The sequence below is a fragment of the Narcine bancroftii genome, chromosome 4 (assembly GCF_036971445.1).
Source record: "Narcine bancroftii isolate sNarBan1 chromosome 4, sNarBan1.hap1, whole genome shotgun sequence".
Taxonomy (NCBI): domain Eukaryota; kingdom Metazoa; phylum Chordata; class Chondrichthyes; order Torpediniformes; family Narcinidae; genus Narcine; species Narcine bancroftii.
Window position 1 is genome coordinate 104,410,536 of NC_091472.1, and position 26,503 is coordinate 104,437,038.

A 26,503-nucleotide genomic window follows, 5' to 3' on the forward strand; every position below is an offset into this window, starting at 1 on the left:
ACCTCAATGAAGAAGTGCTGGTGTGTGCAAGTTGATGCATGGGCATCCAAGCTCAGAGCTTCCTCATTAGAAATAGAAGGGCCTTCTGGCTTGATCTTTCAGGCATCCTGTTCTAATATTTGATGCTTGGACCTACTCAACATTCATGGAAAAATAAGGTTTGAAGCTTTTCTTTAACCATGACTATAATTCACAAATGTGGAATACTCGAAGGCTATTTTAAGAAATTGTACAAATACAGTTTGTTTTCTACTCAAACAAGGTGTGTGATACCTATAATGAAATCAGGTTGACCAGAAGTCAGAAATGTTAAAAAAAAAAGTAATAATTAAATTAAACATTAAATCTCTGAAATTAAAGGGTGAAGCAACTCTGCATAAAATGTTTGTCTGCAGCACTTCAAAGCGAAGAGGGAGAATGGGGTTAAAATGAGATAGAGAAGTGAAATGCAAAAACAATGGACATGAATCAGGAATAGACTGTTCAACCCTTCTGTGCCATTGAATAAGATCACAGCTGCATTTCTCTCAAACTCCAGTAACTTTTCACCACCTCCACCCCCCCACTCTTGCTTATCTATTTATCCCTTTCTTGAAATATTTCAAACTGGCTTCAATAGCCTGTCGAGGGACAAGGCCCTCTCGACTCTCCATTTTGAAATGAACAACCCTATATTTTTAACCATTCTGAAAGCTTTCTGAAAGAGGGAGGGAGTGGAATGAAATCAGAGACCAAAAGGAGATAAAATTATATTGCTTAAAAAAGTCTTGTCAGGAAAGTAACTGTGCTTTATTAAGCAGATTCCAGTTTAAAAAAAAAGGCCTCATAGACCATCAAGTTCAACAGTTTATTTTCTTACATGCATTTTTATTGGCAACTGCAAAACCAAAAGGGAGAAGGTTGCCCTCCAAAACATGCCCAAATTGTTTCAATTGTTACACAGTGTATAAACCTGCTGGGTAGGGAATGACTGATAGTTGGATCACTTGCAGCATCAAGCAAAAAGTTCTGGCATAAAAGGAGTTAAGATGACTCGATTGGATTGGTGCGCAGTTTGACACTGTCGGAGGGCCAACCACAGTCTCTGGAGGCCTGGCTGCAGGTTCAAACTCTGTGCAGTCTGTGTAGCACTTCATTTTACTGCAAACAAACTCTCCTTTGTCCATCCTCCCACATTCCAGCAAGCCAAAGGTCCCCAACGAACAAATCTGTGCCAATCAGGATCCGAACAGCATTTCAACGTGCCATTTATCAGACAATTGTCTGGTTAAACTTGTTAAAGGAGGGTTCCGCTCAAAACCAACAACTATGTCTGCAACTAAATCTTCGAGGAGCTAAAAATAATAATCCCTCACTCCAGCTCCTGCTGGATTCCTAAGTGAGGCTAAAAACACGTTATAAGGTCCAAGGGTCAGATTCAAACGGAAATATAAACATGACTTGAATTTTAATCATTCGGATTCCTAACGACACATACATACAGAGCTTTGACTAAACTTCACAGAACAGAAACACGAGGACTGCAGATGCTGGAATCTAGGATCAATAAATTAGAGAGACTCAGCAGGTCAGGAAAAATTCAATGAAGAGAAAAGAGCAGTCAAGATTTCAGGTCACGACTCTATCCAAACTAAACCCAAGCCCAACCTTGTTATCGCTCCTTCCCACAATAGTGCCAACCTGAAACATTGACAGATCATTTCTCTCCACGGATGCTGCCTGGCCTGCTGAGTCCCTCTTGTAGATCATTGGTTGCTCGCAAACAACAGCCTAGGGACCAATCATCTTTCAGCTCATTACCATTCTAGAGAAAGTCTTGGCACATAGAAATGCATGACTTCAGGCAATTGTGCACACATGATAGCACCCTTGCAATTCATCAATTTAATGAAAGCTTCAGCATCACCCTCTAGTTCTTAAACCACTCCAGGAAATGCTCCTCATCCCAAGGGTGCGCAGATCTCCTCCTTATACATAGACCAATTTATACTGCTGTCTTCCAGCTCCACATCACTGATGGAAACTATTACCACTTGACAAGATGATTGCAATGTTGCCCTGATAAGCTGGCCAGCTTCCATGTTCTGTAAACCTGCAGTACCCAAACTTCTGGAGGCCACATCCAAACCTGCACCAAGTCATGCAGTGCATAAGAGTGCTGAAGAAATGTAGCATCCATTGGAAGCAAAGGGTAACCAACATGTCAAGCATGTCTCCCCCCACCTTTTTACTTGGGCGCATGCCTAATGTTTGCTCATACATTGATTAAGGACTCGGGCCCAAAATGCTGGTTACACCTTACTTCTTTTCGTTGCTGTGTAACCAGTACAGTCACAGCTTCTGCAGACTTTCCTGTTCAACCCCGCATCAAGTTATGACTGTCCTTGTATTCACTGACCACCATCACAGGTTCTTTGTCTGGGAATACCTTGGGTTCAGATGCCTTGCATTTCACTCTGCAACGTCCCTCTGCTCCAGGGTCTTCTGATCCCATCGCTGGGGGATCTGGCATTGAAACAGAGCCTTTGGCCCACTGAGTCTGTACCTACTTACACTCATTCCATTCCCATCAACTCCCCTCAGATTCTACCGCTCACTTATCATGGGGTAATTTGCAGGGGCCAGTAAATCTTAACAACTTGCACATCTTCGGGATATGGGAGGAATCCTGGGCACCCACACAATCACAGGGAGAACATGGGTACTATCTGTGAAGAGTTTACAAGGTCAGGATTGCAATCTCGCCTCTGGCATGGTCAGACGGTGATTCTACTCGCTGTGCCACTGAGACATCCAATTTTCCTTTACTCCTGGTTTCTTGCTGTTCTTGATTTTAATCAGCCACCTCAACATGTGGTGCTGGAAGCTGGCAGTCCATCTCACTTGCCAGTGCCATCTTTGTTTGTTTGCATGGTCTCCATGTAGCTGTATGTGCTTCCCTCGGGTATTCCAGTTTCATCCTGCATTGTTTGATCAATTTGGCAGCCTCTGGTGCTTTTGGCCTAAGTAAGTGGCAAGAGAATCCAGAGGAGATGATGAGCATGACAAAAGATTTGCTTAATTGGAAATGGCATTGAAATCTCAGCCAGGTTCAATGGACTGATTGTCATATACATTATGCACAAAATTCTTACCTGCTGTAGCAGAAAAGGGACTTTATATAAAAAAAACAACAGTATATAGAACTTTAAATAGTCACCATTTCCATAATGCAAGATAAAAGTGACATTACAATTGTGCAGACACGCTTTTGAGGAGCCAGAGTATTATATGATTTGTGTAGTCGAGGGAGGTTCAAGAGCCTGATAGCCGTTGGAAATAAACTGTTCCTGAACTGATCAACATTACAAGCAGGAAGATTTTCAGCTGAACCTTCATATTTAAGGTGACATGGTTACCATAGTGGTTAACACAACATTATTGCAGTGTCAGCGTCTTGGGTTTAAATCTGCTGTTAGTAAGGAGTTTGTACGTTCTCTCCATGACTGCATAGGTTTCCCCCGGGTGCTCCGGTCTTCTCCGTTGTTCCAAAGATGTAAGGAGTTAGCAAGCTAATTGGTCACATGGGTGTAATTAGGAGGTGCAGGTTCATGGGCTAGATTAGAAGGGCCTGTTTCTGTGCTGTATCTCTAAATGAAAAAATAATTGATGCCAAGTTCTGAAATTGCCTCCCAAAATCCATTCGCCAGAGCTTTGTCTGTGGGCTGTCTAATGTTAGGTCTGCTTTGTTCATGAATGAGTGAGACAAACACCAGACTGAGTCGAAATCAGGGTTCTTTGTTCTTTATTACCGGATTGTAACACTTGCAACTAACCATGTTAGTCGGAGAATGCATTCTGCCGTTATCAGCAAAATGATGATTTTTTATACCCTTGGATACGTGCTTAGAACATCATCATATCATTACTTGTCCAATGACTAAAACTGTTGCTATCCTTTCCCTGCTAGCTTCCTGCCTCTCAATCCATCAATGTCTCTCTTATCTTGTAAGTACAAGGATGCATTCACATCTTGTTACAGCCCTGCACAGGGTAACTCCTTACACATTCCCATCTCATGATGTTTTACCTAACAGGAGTACAAGGACACCTCCCCTTCTTGTTACAGCCCTGCACAGGGTAACTCCTTACACATTCCCATCTCATGATGTTTTACCTTACACTAACAATCAACTAATCCCTTTCTCAAGAAGTCAGCAGGCTCACTCCAATCAAGTGCCTGTTTATGGAATTCAGGTAGCTACTTTTCTCATCAACCCCAAACTGTCATTTAGCCAGTTCAGGGATTTCCTGGACTTTTCCCACAGCCAGTGAGAATGCTGAATGCCTAAAGGAACTGCTCATGCTGAACATCTGAGACTTTCATTTGTACAAAACAATATTTATTTATTTTTATAGCAATAATACTTGTTCTGAATATGCATTGTTTTTCTGCATGTGTTATGTCTGGTTGTATGTCTGCGTGTTTTTGCACCGAGGACCAGAGAACACTGTTTCATTGGGTTGTACTTGTACAATCAGATGACAATAAACTAAACTCGACTTGACTTGATAATTCTGTAACTCCTGAGATTAAAGCAACAAATCCTGGGCAGAAGAAATAGATTTGTTAAGATAGCCCTAGCCGTAGCAAAAAATGTATTATGTCAACCTGGAAATTGGAAGATAATTTGAAAATACAACAATGGTACATAGAAATGAATAAATGTATTCCATTAGAAAAAATAACATATAGTTTAAGAAATAATATTGAAATATTCGAACAAGTATGGGAGCCTTACATTAAATACAACAGCGAAAACCTACCGGGGACAAACATTACCTAAGTTGATGGAAAGAGAAGGAAAGAAAAGAATGGACTCAGTAGAATTTCTGGTGTATTTTTGTTGAATGACAACATTGTCTGACTGGTTTAATGCAACCTAGATTGTATACCTAAAATGGATGAGAGGGGGGGGGGGGATGGTGGGGGGGTGGCTTGGGAGGAGGGGGGGGAGGGGGGGAAGAAAAAGTCACTGTATATGTGTGAAAAAGAAAAAGTGTATATCATGGCTAATGTGATTTATGGTGTGAAAAATAAAAAATTTAAAAAAAAAGGAGAGAAAAGTAGAAATATAAAGGTGGGTTCGACAGTAACATAAAAGAGGACACCTTACAAGATGGCATCTTACAGCTCTGACATGAAATTATTAAATATACCCATTCAGAACTATTAAAATTCAACCCCAGAACCATAAAATTAAACATTGAAAGAATATCCTAAGATCGCTAGCAGACCTCGGAATTGACAGAATCGGCAGTCTCTGCCGGGCCATGGGAACTAAACAGCCTGTGCTCAGTCAAGTTCAACACTGCAGGAGTATTAAACAGTCAGCGAACGGGCCATTTAAACATCACGGGAGATTTAAAGGGAAATCACACGGGCCATTTAAACACCACAGGAATTACCAGCAGCGGATCCCCAGGCCATGTAAAGAAGACCAGACCACATGGATGCAGAGGGGGCTACAGGCTAAGCTGAGACGCTGGGCCAAGAGACTCCTGCTCCCTAACATCCTCCTGACCAATGTACAATCCTTGGAGAACACACTTGATGAACTCCATGTCAGACTTCAACATCAGAGAGACATAAAGGAGCGCTGCATGATGTGCTGAACGAAAACATAGTTAAACTCAGACAATTCAGACACAGCGCTACAGCCCGTGGGCTTCACCTTCCATCACGCTGACTGTACAGCGGCATCAGGAAACACTTGTGTCATCATCAATTCATCGTGGTGAGCAAACATGATGGTTATGTCCAGTCCTGCTCCCCTGACCTAGAACATCTGGCAATCAAGTGTCGCCCATTCTACCTGCCAAGGGAATTCACCAATATTATCCTGGTCACAGTGTAGATTCTACCCCAGGCAAATGCCAGGCTGGCACTGGAGGAACTGAGCACTGTGATAAACAGCCATGAGATGGCACATACGGATGCCTTCCCGATTATTGTGGGAGATTTCAATCAGGTCAACCTGAAGAAGTCTCTGACAAACTGCCACCAACACATCGCATGCGAGACCAGAAGAACCAACGCCCTCGACCATTGCTCCACCTCCATGAAGAATGCATACCAAGCCATGCCACGACTGAACTTCAGCAAGTCTGATCACCTGACTGTACTTCTACAACCGGTATACAAGGAGAGACTGAAGACCACAGCACTAGTGGTGAAGACGATGAAGGTGTGGTCGAGGCAAGCGGAGGAGCATCTGTAGGACTACTTTGAATCAGTGGACTGGAACTTTTCCTACAACTCATCCATAGACTTGAATGAATATGCAACAGGTGTCACTGACTTCATCAAGACCTGAGTGGATGAGGACGTGCCCATGTACAAATACCAGGAGTTCCCCAAACAGAAGCCCTGGATAAATCAGAGAATCTGCAACCTGCTGAGGGTGAGAACAAGGGTGTTTAAGACCAGGGATCAGGATCTTTACAAGAAGTCCAGGCACGACCTGCAGAAGGCCATCTCCAAAGCAAAGTGGAAATTCCGGAAGAAACTAGAGACAGATACGTGCCAGATATGGCAGGGAGTGCAGGCCATTACCCCCGACAAAGGAGGGTGAACACTATAGTTGACTGTGATGCTTCACTACCCAATGAGCTGAACACCTTCTATGCCTGCTTTGAGAAGAAGAACCAAACAGTGCCTACTAGAATCCCTGAAGAGGTTGAGGACCCTGTGATATCTGTCTCTGAGGTTGGCATCAGAACATCATTCAAGAGTTTGTAAGGCATCAGGGTCTGACAGTGTACCTGGCAGTGTACTGAAAATCTGCGCCAACCAACTTGCCTGACACATCTCTTAGAGTTCTTTGAGGAAGTAACGAGCAGATAGACAGTCAGTGGATGTTGTTTTCTTGGATGTGCAGAAGGCCTTTGACAAGATACCACATGAGGCTGCTAAACAAGATAGTATTACAGAAAAGGTGCCAGTGTCAAAAGAAGATGGGCTGATGGCAGAAGGCAAGGTGCCAGTGTCAAAAGAAGATGGGCTGATGGCAGAAGACAAAGAGTGGGAACATAGGAAGCAATTTTCTGGCTGTTAGCTGGTGACCAGTAGTGTTCTGTAGGGTCAGTGATGGTGACTGGTTTGTGTGGTGCCCGCTACTTTACATGCTGTATATAAATGAGTTAAAATTATGGAATTGATGGCTTTGTGACCAAGTTTGAGGATGCTACAAAGATAGGCGGAGGGGAAAGTAGCATTGAGGGAACCAGCAGAGGGACTTGGACAGTGTAGGAGAATGGACAAAGAAACGGTGGATGGAATACAGTCATTCCATTTGGTAGAAGGATAAAGACTTAGATTATTTTCTAAATGGGTAGAGAATTTAGAAAGCAGAGGACTTAGGAGTCCAAGTGCAGGATTCCCCAAAAGTCATCTTGTAAACAAGGTAAATTCAATGTTGGCACTCATTTTGATAGGACAAGAATAAAAAGCAAAGATGTAATGTTGAGGCTTTATCAGCATTGACCAGTTTGGGTGCTATGAGCAGTTTTGCATCAAATATCTAAGGAGGACATATTGGTATCAGAGAGAGTCCAGAGGAGGTTTTCAAGAATAAGTGCAGTGATGGGCGGGTTAATGTGGGAGAGCATTTAATGGCTCTGAGCCTGTACTCACTTAAAAAGATCAGGAGGGTGGGGGGGACTCTCACTGAAACACTGGATATTGAAAGGGCTGGATAAAGGTTATGAGAAGGCAAGAGAATGGGGTTGAAAGGAAAAATACATCAGCCATGATTTGAATGGTTGAATGGCCTAATTCTCCACCATCACCATGGGCTTTTCAAAGAAAATTGATGAAGCATCAAAAATAATTGATGAACTATGGAAAGGTTTGAAGAGAAAGACCTGCTGGATTGCTCATGGACAGAACTACACAGAGTCCAGGGCCAAATGGCCTCCTCTATACATTTAACCTGTGCGATTGTGTAAACAAGTTTAATTTTTGTAATGGTAATAATTGGAAATGTCAGTGATGTATTGGTCTTCCCAACTCTATAGCTGAATTAATTATCAGTCTATACAAATGGGATGAGATTCCCTGTGTCCTTGGGTAAGGACTTCCAGGGTTCAGATCCTATGACGATTGAGGAAAGGTGATTTCTGTCCAAGGCAGGGCAGTGGATGGCTCCCAGCTGAGCAGGAATTCCCCTCATCAACTGATCCATGATCAAATACCAAAAAGCTGAAGCCTCATGAAATGATCTCTCTGCTGGACTCTGGGATGGCCGACTAACTCCACTGTAGTCAGGGCTGTGAACGCATTCTCGGTTCAAGGTTATGTCCTAATACGCTTGAACTAATTTGACTTCAATAAAAACATCATCTCAAGTGCTGTGCTATCTGTGAAGGATCACAAAGCTACAGGAAATTAATTAGAGTGATCAGACTGATCACTGCTGGGATGCTTTACTCAGCATACCAATGCATTTCCGGCCTCCTTCAAACTACATTCCACATCTTCTTATTAACACACACACTTTTTATTCCCTTTATCACAAGAAGGGCCACTTTAATGAAATAGAAAGATGCTGTCCCTTCCCTCCTATAATCAATGGTGTCCGATGTGAAAGCATGTCTGGCTTTGGAAAAACTTGGATGTTCCACTACAGAAATGAATCTTAACTTTCTTTCTTTATGGGGTTCTTCTCTTAATTATTTTCAAAATTTGTAAGATTAACTCATTTTTTAACCCAATGTTTATCTTCCTTTCTTTTTATAACTGGACTGTTTATGTTAGCCAGTAGCCTCCAAAGGAAGGGGATTGAATTAGATATTTATTTAGTATAGTGTTTTATTTTTCATCTTTCTTTTTAATATAACATAGGTCTCAGTACTATTTGTATTGAGATACGAGATTTGTTAATACTTTATTTTGTTATGTATCTATGGAACATTTACTTCATAAAACCAATAAAGGGGAAAAAAAAAAAAAAAAAAATCACACAGTCCAGGAATAAATTTTCCAGTATATCCTGCAAGTTTAAAGGGAGCACAAAAGCCCGGACAACCAATCAGTTTGAAGGGAATGAGATAAGCCACATCTGGCGAACAGGATGCCAAACCATTGTCAGTGGATTATTGAAGCACTGGGCAGATGGGTACAGACACCCAACATGGGGCACCACAGACTCAAATTCTGTGGTGACAGTCTGCAAATTTAGATGCAACACATCAAATAATATGTAGGCTCAATACCAGAAAAGTGACCATTATAAACTGCTGTAATGATCCAATTGTTCTATTTGGACATGTATGGAGGCTCATAAAATGGTACGAGAACAACAAACTGAGTCTCAATGTGGACAAAACAAGGGAAATGATTGTGGACTCCAGAAAGATGAAGAGTGATCACCCTCCACTACACATCAATTGTTTTATCATGGAGAGAGTGAACAGAATAGTTCCTTGGTGTGCATATAATGGACGACCGATCCTGGATCCTCATTAGTTAGGAAGGCATAGCAGCACCTACACTTCCTGAGGACAAGGCTACTGATCCTCAACTTGACATCCTTTGGGAGTTGGGGGGGCAATTGAAAGTGACCTGTATGGCTATATAACCGGGCATGGTAGCTGCAAAGCACTGGACCAGAACTCAATAGATAGGATTATCAAAACAGCAAGAAGATCACTGGAGTCTCCCTTTCCTCCATTGACAACATTCACTGGAAGTATTGCTTAAATAGGGTCCAAAGAATTATTGAGAACCTTTTCCTTCCAGCATGCACCATCTTTGACTCACTAAAATCAAGGTGGTACAAAAACATCAAAATCAGCTCTGCCAAGCTGGGAAATTCTTCAGCAGGCTGTGAGATTGATGAACAGTATCTTGCAAATGAGTAAATTATCCTAAAATATGTATATATTTAAATTATATATTTATGTCTATATGTGATTATTATGTGCTGTATATTGTGTGCATGCATGATCAATGTAGTTCGGAGAAATGCTGTTTCGTCGGGTTGCATATGTACAATCAGATGATAATGAATTTGAAGGACCAACAGGCTATTTCTCATTTGCTGTGTGTGGGTCTTCACTTTCACCCACCTCTGTACCTCTTCCCTCCAACTCACAAAAATCCTTTGAGCATGTAGGAAGTATTTGGACAGCGGACAACTCAACAACAGATTAGCTTGTGCCGAACAGCTGATTCTAAATGAGATCTGAAAAGTAACTCAAGAGGAAGAAAATACATCTGAATTATGAGAGGAGAGCACTGGGTCTCTTGTCACCCTGCAAGAGGAATGTCAAGCAGCTGCTCAAGTGTCCAACAGTTGTTACATGACAGCAAATGATTTTTATGGATTTAGACAAGAAAATCAAGTTTTATTTCCCTACCCTCAGCTGCGGCAAGACTTCTAAGAATGGAAATCCATGACAATTGTGAACCATCTGGCACTGTGACCATTTTGTTCACGAAGAAAGGAGTCGTTTTAATAATTTACGAGCTTGGAGGGACATGGACCAAGTGCACACAAGTGTGATTGGCCCAGAATACCACATTGGCTGGCATGGAATAACTGGGCTGAAGGGCCTGTTCTGTCCTCTGACGAAGATGTTTAAATCAGTGCACTACCATCGTATTCAGGGAAATGACAGGTTTATTTCAAGTACAGGTGAAATACGGTCAGTGGACCAGTAACTTAAGTGCTTGGGTCAACATCTTGAGGAAAGGAAAACTCAGTATTTTAAAAAAAAAATGGAATTAAAAATATCAGGTAGAGTAACTGCAAAGCTATTAGTTGCAAAACCACATTGGATCCTGACTATCCTGAGAAGGAAATATTCTGATTCAGTGGAGCCGAGTCCATGACCAAATCAGCCATGAGCTTATTGAATGACAGAACAGGCTCGGTGAGTCGGGTGGCCAACTCCTGTGCCTGAATCTTATGATCTGAAGTGATGCGACTACTTTTAATTTCAGTCGCAACAAGCTAACACAATGTGAGTCACCCAGCCATTCAACTGTCCCAACTCGTTAGTTACCTTCATGCCTTTCAAAGAAATTTGCTATCCTTAGATCAACCTTAGTTTCAGTCGATGCATGAACCTGGTGATATCGCTGTACCAGAGGCAGTGCTGCCTTTGTCATGGACCCAGGATGACCGGGGCCACAGCCTTTCATGGCTTCTTTGAGGGATCCTATTGCTTGGCTATCCCCAGTACAGGTTTCACTGTCTGCTCAAAACAGAGCCGACTCTGCTTCCAAAGACCTCAGGTGGTCCTGCCCTTTTTTAGTCAGACCAAGGAAGTGGCGGATCAGTGGTGGGGTTCCAGAGAGGGAGAACATCCATCCTCCTCTCCACCCCCACCCCGAGAAGAAGGAACATTGAAGGGAACCCTACAGCAGAGAAGGACAACCACAGCAGTGGACTCAGTCATCCAAGGCCAAGCCACAGAATTGCAATCAGGGAAGCTTATGTGTGTCCCACTGGGTTGCTGCTCAATGTGGCTACTGCAGCCGGCTCCAGGTTGGGGCTTGACAGCTAAAGGCCTTACACCAGGCCACAAGCTGCTGGTGGCCCTTTTCTAGGAACCAGGTATAGGAACCAGATGCAAGGTTCCTGAAAGGCCTTGGGCACTGAAGGCCTCTAAAGCTTCAAGCATTCAGAACCATAGATCGAAGAGGCATGATTTGGAGGTCGAGCTTCATGTCCATTTAGCTACAAAGGTTATGGGGTGAGGGGATTGGGAGAGCAGTGGAAGCAGTAAGATCCTTGGCTGAATGAACTTCATTTGCTATTCTTACTTGTTTTAATAATGGCCTTGGATTACTTGCCGACTCTTTCTTTGCTTTGCAGCGGAGGCAAAGATTTCTGTATGTTCTGTTACATAACAATAAATGGAATCCTGAAAATTGAAACTAATGGCAAGTCCTCGAGGTGGAGAGTTCTCAGTGTCCACTATCCTTTTCATACCCTTTCTGGGATGGAGTAACCAGAATTGAACAGATGTTCAGTGTTCTGAGTATCCTGCCCTCTGTTACTCAACCTGCCTGCAGTACATAGACAATCGGTGACCTACTTTGCAGCAGGACCCAGTCATTGTGGGGATTGTTACTGATGTTCAGATCCTTTGCACCAGGTACATCCTGTGAGGTAAACCTCAGGATTTTATCAACCATGGCAAAAAGCCCCTGAATTTGCAGACATACAACTTGTGTCAGTAAAATAAAAAGCACTCTCCAGTGCACATTACCGGCTCTGTCGTGAAGCTCAAAGTTCCTTAGCGTTCATATAATGGATGATCGATCCTGGACCCACAACATCATATCTTTAGTCGTGAAGGCACAGCAGTACCTACACTTTCTAAGGAGACTAAAAAAGGCAAGGCTACCAGGTCCCATCTTGACAGCTTTTTATAGGAAAAACACAAAAATGCTGGAACTCAGCAGGGCTTGCAGTGTCCATAGGAGGTACAGATATATAACCAACATATCGGGCCTGAATCCTTCTTCAAGGTATGAGCAAAATGCAGGCAAGCACACAATTGAGGTCAGGGTACAAATGTCCGGTCTGGCTGCATCATTGTGTGGTACGGTGGCTGCAAAGTATCGGACCCGAAATCAATACAGAGGATCAGTAAAACAGCCGAGAAGATCACTGGGGTCTCCCTTTCCTCTAATAATGACATTTACCAGGACCGCTGCTTCAGTCGGGCTCAAAGAATTATTGAGCTTCCTTCCCATCCAACAACAGTATGCTCTAATACTACCATCAGGAAAAAGGCCCCGAAGTATCAAAATCAGGACTACCAGGCTGGGAAATAACTTCTTGCCACAGGCTGAGAGATTGATGAACTGTGTCCTATGACTAAGTAAATCGTCCCAAAATTTAAAAATAAATATTTTTGGATGATTCACTTAGTTGCAGGACACTTCATCAATACATGCATGCATATATATAAAAATACAATTTAAAATAAATGTATGTGATTGTTATATGCTGTGTATTGTGAAAGTATGTGTGTGCACCGTGGTCCAGAAAACTGCTGTTTCGTCTGGTTGTGTATGTACAACCAGATGATAATTAACATGAATTAAGGTGATAGTCATTGCAGTAAAACTCCAATAATCTGCAACCCAACTATTTAGAAAACCCAAGGAATTGACATCTGGCCCAGAGGATGCTGATGCCCACAATCTTTTCCACTAACAGGATCCTGGTTCCACATTTCCCTTTCCACTCATCCACTGTTTCCCTCACTTCCTTTCCAACCCTCCCCCAACCCCAACCCCATTCTGCTTCCCTCACTCTTTTCAAATTTATCATTCTACCATGCAATATCTGGAAAAAATTAAAACTGTTTTGGACTATTAAAAGGAATAACATCCAATAATCTGGAAAAGCTGGCACGAGCAAAAGCCCGAGCGTGCAAGATCAATAGAGTTTCATTGTATTCAGTGTCACTGCCATGAAAGTACAGTAGTGCATTGCGTTTGATCAGTGCCTCAAGATGCAGAGGCACCAATCCAATAGATGCTGTCTGTCTCTCACCTGGCACCGATGAGGTCCAGCAGATGCTGCCAGCGGTCATCAATCTTGCCCAGTTTGTATTCTATTTCAGATGCTTTGCTCTCATGACTTGCTCGGACCAACCTCTGCCCCATCTGTTGCAACTGCACCTTGTTCTCTCCTGCTGCTGTTATCTCCTCCTGATAATCCTGTGGATAGAGTGAGGGAACCAGGTTAGCGATTGCATTCCAATGTCAATGATCGATGAAGGAATGGTCAACTGGATGCAGTTAGAAGGGAAAAGGTGAGAGAATGCCAAAAAAAAAAACAGGTTCTAACCAGTCGTGTGGCTGTCTCCAACAATGTCCATCTACATTTCCCATTGCCTTGGAAAAGCAGCCAGTATATTAAAAGACCAATCCCAGTCTATCACGGGCACTGACATCCTGTCCATTGAAAATATCTGTGTGAGCGTAGACAAGAAGGCAGGCAACATCAGAAAGGACATCCGTCACCACTGCTACCTTCGGGCAAAAGGTACAGAAGTCTGAAGTCCAGCAACTCTAAGTTTAAGAACAGATTATTCCCCCCCCCCCCCCCCCCCCCACCAAATCTCTTCCTGTCTGGGAGCCTTCACGTTGATGCAATCACAATGAAGGCTCGTCAGTGGCTATACTTTATGACGTGTCTGAGGAGATTCGGAATGTCACCGAAAACACTCAATAACTTCTACAGGTGTACTGTGGAGAGCATTCTGGCTGGTTCATCACTATCTGGTATGGAGGTGCCAACTCTCCGGACAAGAAACTCCAGAGTGTTGTTAACTCAGCCTGTGACATCATTCCATCAAGGACATCTACATGAGATGGTGTCTTAAAAAAGCAGCCTCCATCCTCAAAGACCCCCACCACCCAGGCTATGCCCTCTTCACTCTGCTAACATTGGGGAACAGGCACAGGAGCCTAAAGACAAGCACTCAGTGGCACAAGGACAGCTTCTTCCCCGCTGCCATCAGATTCCTGAATGATCAGTGAATCAAAGACACTGCCTTACTTTTTCTGCATTACTTTTATTTATAGTAATGTTATAAGATGGTTTATAATCTGTATGTTTACACTACGAAACTGCTGCAAAACAACAAATTTCTTGACTTGTTCATGACAATAAATTCTGAAATGCTATCAGGATCTTGAACCTCCCCCTACTACTTTAACCCTACCATAAACAACTCTGGGATCTGTCTGCACTATTGAAACATCACTTTCTCCCCCCCCCCCCCCCTCAATGGACTGCATCTGTGTATGTTTTACTATCTATCTGTTAATATTTATCATCTTTTTTCTATTTTGCATTTGTCGTTAATTAAATTTTGACCACGGCAGTTGTTGTTGTGTATCAGTGTGACCACAGCAAGCAAGAACTTTAGTGCATCCATGCATTGACCTTGTGTATGTGACAATAAATGCTCATTGAACATCCCACTCACCCTCTCTTCACCTTCCTCTCATTGAGAAGATTCATGCATCACCAGATTCAAGGACAGCTTTGTTTCTGCTTTTATAGACTCCTGAGTGAACCTCACGAGTAAAATAATGTTGCCTTTATGCTATCTGAATGGATCCCTCTGTAACTCTCTACTGTACTGTGTTTTTATTTCTGCATTATGTGGAGTTGAAGAGCTGGAGCACTCGCAAAATGAATATTCTCACTGTGGCTCGTGCGCATAACAATAAACTTGAACTTTGAAAATGAAGAATCCGTTCAAGTTCTACGTTTGGCCAAATGTCTTGGTTTCCATCTTCCATACACCCAGGTGGGGACATAATAGAGATTTATAATATCATGAAGGCCACCATTATCAATTATAATCTTTTTTTTCCCTCTCGTAGAAGGGGAATCTAAAACTAAAAGGTGCAGTTGAGGGGGAAAAAAAATTGAAAGGACACAACAGGGATGATGGGTATATGGAATGCGCTGCCATAAGACGTCGTTGAGGCAGGGATCATTGTTACATTTAAAAACAAATACATGGTTAGCAAAGGTTCAGTGGGATAAGAGCTGAATACTGGCAAATGGGACTAGATTGGGATGCATGGACTGCTTAGTTCAGTGTTGTCCAACTCAATGTCTCTAATTTTAATGCTGAAAAGGGAACGTATCACCAAAATGAAGGTGGGAAATAGTTCAAATTTTAAGCACATTGCATCCAGTGAAATCTTTGCCTCTCTGGCTAAACACTCATGCTTATGCACTTACAAACAGAGAATATGTTATCCTGAACAGGATTTAGAAACACCATCAACAGTGTCTCAGACTTTACCTTCTTCAGTTTCTCAATCATCTCCTCGATGCTGATGTCACCATTTTGTGATACTTTACTTTCCATCTGGGTCAGCCACTCACACAGCTCCTTGTTTTTCTCATTGAACAGTGCCCACTCGTTCAGTTTCTCTGATACCAGTTGTCTGCGGAACAACACCTGCAGATTTACAACATCAGGAGGATCAGAGCCAAACAAAAAATAGGCGTAAAGTGCATTATATATCAACAGTTAGTACTGCAACATTCTGCTAATGAGAGACAATTCAACAATGAAGTAACACCAGAAGAGCCCATGTCCTTAATCATAAAAAAAACTTGCATTATATAATTAATAGCTCAACTCCTCCATTCCACCTTTTTATTTGACACCCTTTTAAGATTTTTTAGTGAAACTCACTGGACCAATTACAGATGGATTACAAGAGCAAGTCAGAGAATGGATGCTCTGCAGGGAGAAGCTTTCATCTCCACCCCTAAAGGCATTGGTCAGGAGCATGAAGAAGTACCCTCTACTTGCCTTCAGTGACCACATCACCAACAAAATTGATGAAGCTCAATGCAAAGCAGAAATAGCCAGTCTACTTATTAACAACACTCAATCCATCAATGTAAACCTCAAGCTGTATGGCATTTACGGGGTTTTTGAAAGAAGTATCCAGTTAAATCCATTCCTCGGTCTTGTACCCACACCCTTGTAAATCTTTCCTCTTTCAGAATACATGTATCCCTCTTGACATTTGACCAATATACATTCAGTAAACTTTTGAGGAACTGCATTCCATCTCCCTCCAGTTTTCTGTAATATACTATCCTTGTCTATTGTCCACCAGAACGCTTTTCAATTGTCCTCTGTTACTGACCTTCCACTGTTGACACTGATAATTACCAATTACATAGAAGAGCACAGGTGCAGGCCCTTCAGCCTGTGATGTTAAATTAAATCTCAATAGTATGCAAATGATCCATCCATTTGCTGTATAGTCAAAAGAAAATCTCAGTTAACCTTGAATTTTTGAAAGAGAACAATCCTTACTTCTCCACTCTCCCCACACGACTGAAATCCCTCATATCTGATACTCCCATCCTTGATCTCCTCTGCATCGTATCCTGACATCCTGTTAAAGCTACGGAAGCTGATCACCAGAAACCTCCCAAGGGAGTTCTCAGCAATCGCACCTGTGCCTTTGGGTGCTTTTAACCATCCAAACACAATCTCAGCCAAGTAAACTTTTAATACACTGATATTCTTTTATAATTAACACAACAGAGTTGCTTCACAAAAGATTTATTTAAAAAAAATAGCATTTGTTTTGGACGAGAGAAAAAAAATAGAATTTTACTGGATATGGTCTCCACAGAGGGAAAAAAAAGCTGGATTCGTATTGCAATAATGGCCAGGACAGCTATGAACAGAGTGCAGGGACACAGATTCCTGTTTAAGCTGATGTGACAAGATAACCAAAAATGTGTCTGAACAACTGCATTAAAAAAATATTTTCAAATGACCAAAGTCATTATTCACTTGAAATAATTCTTCTAAATTGTAATTAGACTTTTTTAGAAAGGCAGTTTAACCATCAGAATGGGAGACTCAATTTATATTAATTATGCTTGAATATTCACATTAAAATTAAATGTGCAAATTTATAAAGTCAAACCAAGACACAAAATACCATCCGATTCAAGGTACATGGATTCAAAACACTTCACAGGAAGTTCAAATTTCTACGCATACATACTGATCTCTCACCAGAGAGGAAGATGAATGTCAACTCATCGACTTTATGCGCAGTAACCACCTTCGTCACCCATTCATCTCAAGTCGCACGTTTATCTATTGTACAACTTTCACTGTTTAGGAATTGGGGCGTCCAATTCCCCTAATCATAACACAAAATACTTTTGACAGGATTTGTATTCTGATCTTCAAAATAAACGGCAATCCAGATGAAGCTGAACATTGAGCTCATAATGTCTGCTGCCAGGTTCTGAGATTAAACATACTTCCTGTTGTGGTGTGCTTTGATGCAAGTGTTACCCCAGAAAGTAATGCAGATGACAGGACTCTCTGCTGCAGACCATCAAGGCTGACAGTGGAGGATGCAACATGCAAACTCAAAGGAAATGATCTCTTGAATAATATTAAGTATAGAACTTTCAAATTATGCTCGTACCAGGACGATATGTATCAGATGACCCCCAAAGAGCAAGAACCCATCTACTGTGAGATTTAACAGAGCTTGTTTGCTGAATTATCAGTGGTGGGAGAGAAATTTATCAGGTATTGCTCTACAAAAAAGTATCCAGAGACTGCACTTCATCATTTTTAATTTTAATGTCTTAGGCCTAAATAAATAGCTAAATTTATTCAAGTGGCCTTTACCTCGAAATTGCTTCCAATGCTTTCCAAACTCCAGCTGTGCGTAGAGGTTCAGCTATCATGCCACTCACTCCAGCACTGACTCCTGGAAACCAAATGGGGTCCAGGAGTACATTCCCCATGCATCACAGTATAGCTAAGTTATGGCTGCAGGAAAGAGAGCAAGGGAGAACTAAGAAAGGATGGGTGGGGGAGGGAAGGGGGTTGCAATGGGATTATACCCCAACAAGCCTTGAGCAATCAAATTAACCCAATGGATATCCAGTCATTGCAAGCCACAGGGCCAAAGGCCTATTGCATAGATTTGCTTCATACAGGAAGAGAGCCATCTCAATCAATGTCTGCGGATTAGAGTTATAATCCCCCCAAAAAAAAAAATCGATAACAGCAGAGATGGTGGCCAAAACATTGGCATGCCCTTGGAGACCCAATAACTTGTGTAAAGATTCAGACTTTACACAATATAAATATACTTACAGGATCACCCAGTCCCTCCCTCAGTCATGTCAAATTTACATTCTTGCCGACCCCAAGACATTTTTCACCTTAACATCCAACTGACAACTGCCTTCGACCTCCTCCAACAGGTAGGAGACACACAAGCCTGAAAACACAAACCTCCAAGTTCAATGGCAGTTTCCTCCCTCCTGTTATTAAACTTTTAAATGGATCTATCAGTGGCAAAAAAAAATGCCCTTGCACTATGTTATTCTACCTTTCTCTATCACCTGTGTTATTATTGCAAGTGTATCACTTCATATGTGAGAATACAACAATTCAATTCAAAATATCAGCTGTCTCTGCCCTTTGAGAAGAGTTCTGATGAGTTTATGGGAGGAAAAAAATTCACCTCAATTCTGTCTTAAACATGTGATCCCTTATTAATTTTTAAAACAGTAACCCGAGATTCTAAATTCTTTACAACAGGAAACATCCTCTCTACATCCGCCTCTCAGAGTCTTGTACATTTCTTCCTTGTTTCATTGTAATTTAGTTAGAAACAATAAGTAATTTTATCCAATATTTTTAAGGCAGAAACTACACAAATAGATGACATCATTCTGCGAACCAGAGAAACAGACTTATGACAGGGTGAATAAAACCCAGTCCAGTCTTGTGGAAGGCACTCTGCCATTAAAACAAGTGATGTGCATGAGCAGCCCATTAAAGATTGGAGCACAATGTGTTTCAATTTCTCATCAATAATACAATTACAGCACAAGAGGCCATTCAGTCAATCCTAGCTCCTCCAGAGCAACCAGCAAATTCCATGCCTATAACATCATCAATTTATTTACCAAACGTTTCTCATTTTAATATCATAGATCATCCCTGCTTCCATCACACTTACAAGCAATAAATTCTAGGACTTTATCATTTTCTGTTTAAAAATATTTTCCCCTATAATCTCTTCTGTGGAACCTTAAATTTGCACAGACAGCAAATTGCTGGAGGAACTCAGCAGATCAGATAGCATCCATAGGTAGAAATAGTCAATCATATACTGTATCTTATTTGTTGCACTATGTACTAGCTTTCTAACTGGAATGACCATTGTGGACCATGGATGCTGTCCGACCTGCTGAGTTCCTCTAGCAATCCATCATCTGCTCAAGATTCCAACATCTGCAGCTTTTCTGCTTCTCTTCTTAAATGAGTGCCCCTGGATCTTGTGGTTTCAATTCATCCAATTTATTCAAAAATTGCATAATCTTGTACACATTAATTACATTTGCCCTCAACACCCTTTACTTCCGGGAGAACCATAGGTTCTCCAATTAAGTCTTGGAGCAAAAGCCTCTCATGGCTGGAACCATTCTGGTAAATCTTACCATTTCACATATGCTCAAAAGTGCAAAATGTTCCTCAGAAGCCTGGGGAAATTTGGCATCGCTTAACAACTTTTGCAGGTGCACCATTGAAAGTATCCCATCGGTGTATCAATACGTGATAATGGGAATCAATCTGTCCAAGAGGTTTGCGAACGTGGCTCAGACCATGACATACACACAAATCTTCCTCCCTCAGACTACAATTCCCAGTACCTTTAAAAAGCAGCTAACATCTTAAGAGACTAATCTCTTCCTTCCACCCCCCCCCCCACCCCGCCCCCACCACCAGCCACAATGTCTTCACCCCTTCCAGTCAGGAAGATTCATTAGCGTGAGACTACGCACGAGCAGGTTCAAGGACAGTTTCTTTCCAGCTGTTATAAGACTCCTCAATAATCCTCATTATAGTAAAATTATGCTGCCTTTGCTCTGTACCAACTGTAAATATGCACTCCCATACTCTGGCTTACTTTCTGTACAATGTACGATTTGTTTAATGGTACTGCTTGTAAAACAAATGCTTGCTGCCTCTTGGTACATGTGACACTAAATTTGAACTTGGAAACACCTTGAATTGAAATAATTAGAAAGGAAAGCAGTATTCTAGTGGTGATCTAATCAGAACTTTATAAAGATTCAACAAAACCTCTGTAAAAACACAGAAATGCTGAAGGAATTCAGCAGATCTTGCAGCGTCCATAGGAGGTGAAGATATACAATCAATGTTTGTGGCAGAGCCCTTTATTGATGTCCTTTATGAAGGTCTCAGGCTCAGAACATTGGTTATATCTTTACCTCCTATGGACGCTACGAGACCTGCTGAGTTCCTCCAGTGCTTTTGTGTTTTTGCTACAATCACAGCATCTGCAGACTTTTATGCTTCACCCAACACAACTTCTGTGCTTTTATTTTCCATACCTCCAGATCCAACATGATTTGCAAATCACGGTCTCATTTTTTCTGGTTGAAGACTGCCAAGACAGAATACAAGGTGTTGTTCTTCCAATTTACAACTAGGCTTGATTTAGCAGTACATGACCGATAAGACTATGTGGCATGGAGCGTGAAATTAATATAGTTGGCCATTGGGTTACCCTTATTTTTGCAGATGGCAGTGTGAAGGTACTTATCGAAACAGTCGACATCCAGTTTCTCTAATGTACAGGCCACATCAGGAGCACTGACTACAGTAAATGACCCCTGCAGATAAGGACTAGTTGGGGTCCCAAATTGTGGTGAGTGAGGAGATGCAAGTGAAGCACTTCTTGCATTTTTATATTATATAGAATCAGAATACTACAGTACAGAAACAGGCCTTTCAGCCCACCTAGTCTGTGCCAAACTATTAATCTGCCTCATCCCAATGACCTGGACCCAGACCATAGCACTCCATAAATCTGCCATCCATGTACCAATATAAATTATTCTTCAATGTCAAAATTGGAGTTCACCACTTCAGCTGACAGCTCATTCCACACTCTCAACACTCCCTGGGTGAAGAAGTTCCCTGAAATGTTCCCTTTCACCCTTAACATATCCTCCAGTTCTCATCTCACCTCACCTCAGTGGAAAAAGAATGGTTGCATTTATTTTATGTATATCATTCATAATTTTGTACACCTCTATCATTCTTCTAAGCTTCAGCGAATAAAGTCCTAACCTGTTTAACCTTTCCCTGTAACTCGGTGCCTCAAGTCCCAGCAACACGCTTGAAAATATTTTCTGCGCTCTTTCAATCTTATTGATATCTTTCTTGTAGTTACATGACCAAAACTCCATACAATTACTCCAAATTTTGGGCTCACCATTGTCTTAAACTTTCACCATTACATCCTAACCCCTCTACTCAATAAATTGAATCATACATTTATAGGCCCTTCCAGCCTACAAACCCATGCCCCCCAATACTAAAATATCTATACTTTGATATTTGAAGGCCAATGTGACATAAGCTCTCTTTATGACCCTCTCTCTTTGATGCTACTTTCAGAGAATTATGTTTCTGTATTCTCTGGTCCCACTGCTCTACTGCACCCAGCTGTGCCCTACTGCTGTATGTCCTACCTTGGTTTGTCCTCCCAACTTGCAACATCTCACACTTATCCGCATTAAATTCCATCTGCCATTTTGTAACCCATTTTTTCAGATGGTTCAGATCCTGCTGCAAGCTTTGAAAGCCTTCCTTTGTGTCCACTACACCAGATGACAACAATGGACCAGCAGAGATCCCTGAGGCATGCTACTAGTCTCAGGCAATCACCTACCACCATCTCTGGCTTCTCCTGCAAAACTAATGTCTAAGCCAATTTACTACATCATCTGGAATACCGAGCAACTGAACCTTCATCTCATGAAGACACCTTGTCAAAAGCCTTCATGCAGACAACACCCACGGCCTTTCCTTCATCAACTTTCCAGGTAACCTCCTTGAAAAACTCTCTAAAATTAGTTAAACACAATCTACCATGTAAAGCCATGTTGACTCTCCCCAAATCAGACCCTGTCTATCCAAATACTTGTGTACCTGATCTCTTAGAATAATTTCTCATAACTTACCCACTACTGATGTCAGGCTCATCAGCCGATAATTTCCAGGATTATTCTTGACCCTCTTTTGAAAATAACTGTATAACATTAGCTATCCTCCAATCCTCTGGCATCTCACCTGTGGCTCAGGCTATCTCCAACCAGGTGGTATTAATATCAATTTCTCAAAATTCGATCAACTCTCTCCCCTGACCCCTCTCTCCTTTCCTCAAACTTTCGATCACTTCTCTTCCTTCTCCTTTCAGAGTGCTACCCTTCTTCTGGCCTCTCCCAATATCCCTTCTCAGCTTCTTGCTCTTCTACCTTCCCACCTGACTTCTTACCTGTTAGCCTGTGCTCTTCTCCCTCCCCCTTCCTCTCCAACCCACACCCCCTCCTAATCTTGTTATTCAGGAGTCTACCCGATTTTCCAGATTCCTGACGAAAGGCTCATGCTCATACTTCCAATGGATGCTGCGTGACCTGTTGAGTTTCTCCAGCATGTCTGTGTATTTCACCCAATTCCAGCATCTCCAGACTTCCTTGTTTAACACCACAATCACAGCTGACACACTCAATGAACTCCAAGCCACCTTGTTGCCAGGCCTGCAAAACTCCAGGATGCAACTAACTTGACACACAGCCCTGTGACCAACCAGTCCTGACCAAGGAGCTTCCAATTGAAAAAAAAACTCGCTTCATTTCACTTTCTACAGAGGCTGCACAAACAACTGAGCATTTCCTGCAGCACCCGAACTTAATAACCCCCAAAGGACATCTCACAACTCAGGGCACAGGTAAGCAATGGCTGGCCACTCCATATCCACACTCCTTTGAGCAGAGAACCCACGTATCAAAGTCAGAACTCACAGAAGACTCGGCCCTTCATAAATTCATGCAGCAAAGTCAATATGCCTGTTCTAGCCAGTCAAAGAGTTATCCCCCAGCATTCCACAGCCCCTCTGTACTGCTCAACCATCTACTACCCTGGTCTTTCCCAATAGCAAATATTCTCTTTCCCAGTATTTCCAAAGCCAAATTGCAAGTTATTTCTGAATGCACTTTCAAAGCTCAACTAGACAGGCGACTGTACGGGAAGACTGGCTGCCGAAATTGTTCAAGTGTCAATGACCGATTCCGGAATTGGTCTAACTAAGCTCCTTAAACACAAAAATCAGATTAACACGTGAATAAATGCAGCATGCAGATTATTATTTTATGCAATTACTATAACGCAATTATTTAAAAACCACATCCCCTCACCTTCCCCATTTGTCTGCCATCATTTAGCCCTCCATGGATTACCAATTACCTACTGACCCCAGTCTCACACTTCCCACCTTATCCTCACACTGACCATCTCTCCTCTGCATGATCAGTCTTGTTGAAGGGTCCCAACCTGAAACATTGGCAATTCCCTCCCTCTCACACCAACTTTGCTCGACCCACTGAGCTCCCCCACCAGATTGTTTCTATTTAAACAGATGTCAGGATCCTTCTGACAGTGGACACTCAGGATCCCTGAAGGGTTTGGTATGAGCGAGGCCAACTTTGAGAGAGCTATGCCTCAAAGAATGGTCAACATGGACAGTGAACTGCTGATCAACACCTGAAAATAGGTTCAGTGAAATGAAAGGGGTTCAGAACTCAGCAAAGTAATAATGAAAAATATGAAAGTGCTGGTGAGACTCAGTGGGTCATACAGCATCTAGAGGAAGTCAAGGAGGGTCACCAATGTTTCGGGCCTGAACCTTTAGTCAACGTATGAGCAAAACAACAGGCAGGCATCTGAATAAAAACATGTTGGGAGAGTTGTGGGGGGCGGGGGAGGAGGGGGGGGGGGAAGGGTGAGAGAAAAGCACAGGTAAGATGACATCAGTAGATAGTGGTGGGAGGGCAGAAGAGAAGAACAAATTGACTGAGAAGTAATGGGGGGGTTGAACAGGGTAGTCCTCTGAATGGAAAAGGAGTGATGAGGAGCTGGAGGAAAAGACAGAAGGACGGGAAAAGAGAGACTCAGGGGAGGGGTTTAATGGAAATTGGAGAAGGTTGGAGAGTGGCCAGACAGAATACAAGGTGTTGCTCCTCCAATTTGTGGGTAGCCTCAGTTTGGCAGTGCATGATACCAACAACAGACATGTTAGTGTGGGAATCAAGTGTGGAATTAAAATGGTTGGACAATGGGAGGTCCTTGCTGTTGCAGTGGAAAGAGCTAAAGTGCTCAACGGAATGATCTCCAAGTCTGCATCCAGTCTCTCTGATGTAGAGGAGGCCACATCAGGAGCACCAGATGCAGTAAATGACCCCTGCACTTCATCATTGAAGTGAAGTGCTGCTTCCCTGACAAGGACTGTTGAGGGGCTCTAAATGATGGTGAGGGAGGAGGTGTGGGTGCAACTGTAGCATTTGTTTCAGTCACAGGTGTAGGTGCTGAGGAGGCAATTAGTGGGAAGGGACAAGTAAACGAGAAAGTTCAAGAGTGAGGAATTCTGAAGGGAGCAGACCCTGCAGAGAGGAGATGAGTCTGGTGAAATTGCTATGGTAGTTACAAAGACCAAGGTTTATGGAATTGGCAAAAGCATGGGTTATTAGCATTCAAGTTCTTCTCCCTGTATAGTGGCAGATATTTCCACTAGTAGGCGAGTCTAGAACCAGGAGACAGAGCCTCAGGATTCAGGGGAGTAAATTTAGGATAGAGATTAGGAGGAACAGCTTCTCACATAGAGTAGTGAATCTATGAAATTCTCTGCCTAAGGAAGCAGTGGAGGCTGCTTCATTAAATATTAAAGACTCAGATAGATTTTTGCATAATTGGGGAATTAAGGGACATGGGGAAAAGGTGGGTTGATGCAGTTGAGTCCACAGCCAGATAAGCTGCGATCTTATTGAATGATGGAACAGGCTCGACGGGCCAGATGGCCTCTTCCTGCTCCTGTTACTCATGTTGAAATTTCATGTGATTTAAAGAGCATCTTTATCACATCAGCAGAATGTTATTCACTATACAAGGGGAAAAGCTATTAATTGCTTTCACAGAAGGTATGCAAAGGAAATAAAGGCGAATTTTAAAAGTATGTTATTTACTCAGCATTTTAATCACATGAAAATGTAATCTAAAGGCTAAATGGAGATGCTATTGAGCTATCTGAGGAACAAGGAATTGGGAAGCACCGTGCATACCTGATAACACAGTTCATCCCACTGCCTGTGCAGTAGCTTGATCCGCTCTTGCAGGATTGAGATATCATCGGCACGAATGTAGCTGGACAGTGTCTCCTTCAGAAAGGATAGGTGGGCGAGGTCATCCATCCACCCTCCAAAGGAGCTTTCCAGATCCTGTCAAGAGAAAATTAAACCAATTGATCCACAACACGTCAACAGCACACTGCATTCAGTTATACCTCGTCCTATCTAATCAGGTTAATCTGAACAAGATCTGCATTCAATTTATATTCTTAGATTTAAGTCAGCAATAACATTTCAAGATCAAGATCAAGAATCAATTTATTGTCATAGTAATAAAAAAAATGTCCTACAACATGAAATTCCCTTTTGCCTGTTGCAAGGCAGACAGATTCGCCACTAGCAGAAATTGCCTAAGCACCTCTTACATTTCTTACAGTCAGACCAAGAGAAGCAAAAGAGTCTCCCCCAGAGTCACCGAGTGTTCGTAGATTCACATCCAGCGTTTCTGCAGCCACACAGAGTTCAGTCCCAACCGTTGGCAACCCAAGCTCCAGATCTGAACTTCCGACATGGTCAGGGACCCTTCGGCGCCCTCAGCACCCCCTCGCATCCCGGTTCTGATACCTGGTATTCCTCTGGCTCATTTGAGCCAGTCTCCAGCAGTCCGCAGCCCAGCGCAAGTCTCTTGACAGCAATTTCCAGCAGCCTGCAGCTTCCGTGGGTTCCTCGCCTCAAGTTGC

The 26,503-nt window shown here is 42.4% G+C and overlaps 1 protein-coding gene across 19 annotated transcripts in view; it reads right to left on the reverse strand.

Moving 5' to 3' along the window:
• syne1b (spectrin repeat containing, nuclear envelope 1b) overlaps positions 1 to 26,503 on the reverse strand; it is a 665,691-nt gene that overhangs the window by 94,900 nt on the left and 544,288 nt on the right. For 17 of the 19 annotated variants that reach the window (XM_069932310.1, XM_069932313.1, XM_069932309.1 and 14 more), the window contains 3 exons: positions 25,758 to 25,913; positions 15,838 to 15,996; positions 13,560 to 13,726 (listed from right to left, as the gene is read on the reverse strand). In XM_069932310.1, coding sequence (XP_069788411.1) covers positions 13,560 to 13,726; positions 15,838 to 15,996; positions 25,758 to 25,913 — 482 coding nt within the window. Of the gene's footprint in view, positions 1 to 13,559; positions 13,727 to 15,837; positions 15,997 to 17,589; positions 17,814 to 18,222; positions 18,313 to 25,757; positions 25,914 to 26,503 lie in introns of those variants that run through there. The other 2 variants (XM_069932318.1, XM_069932317.1) reach the window with 2 other exon arrangements.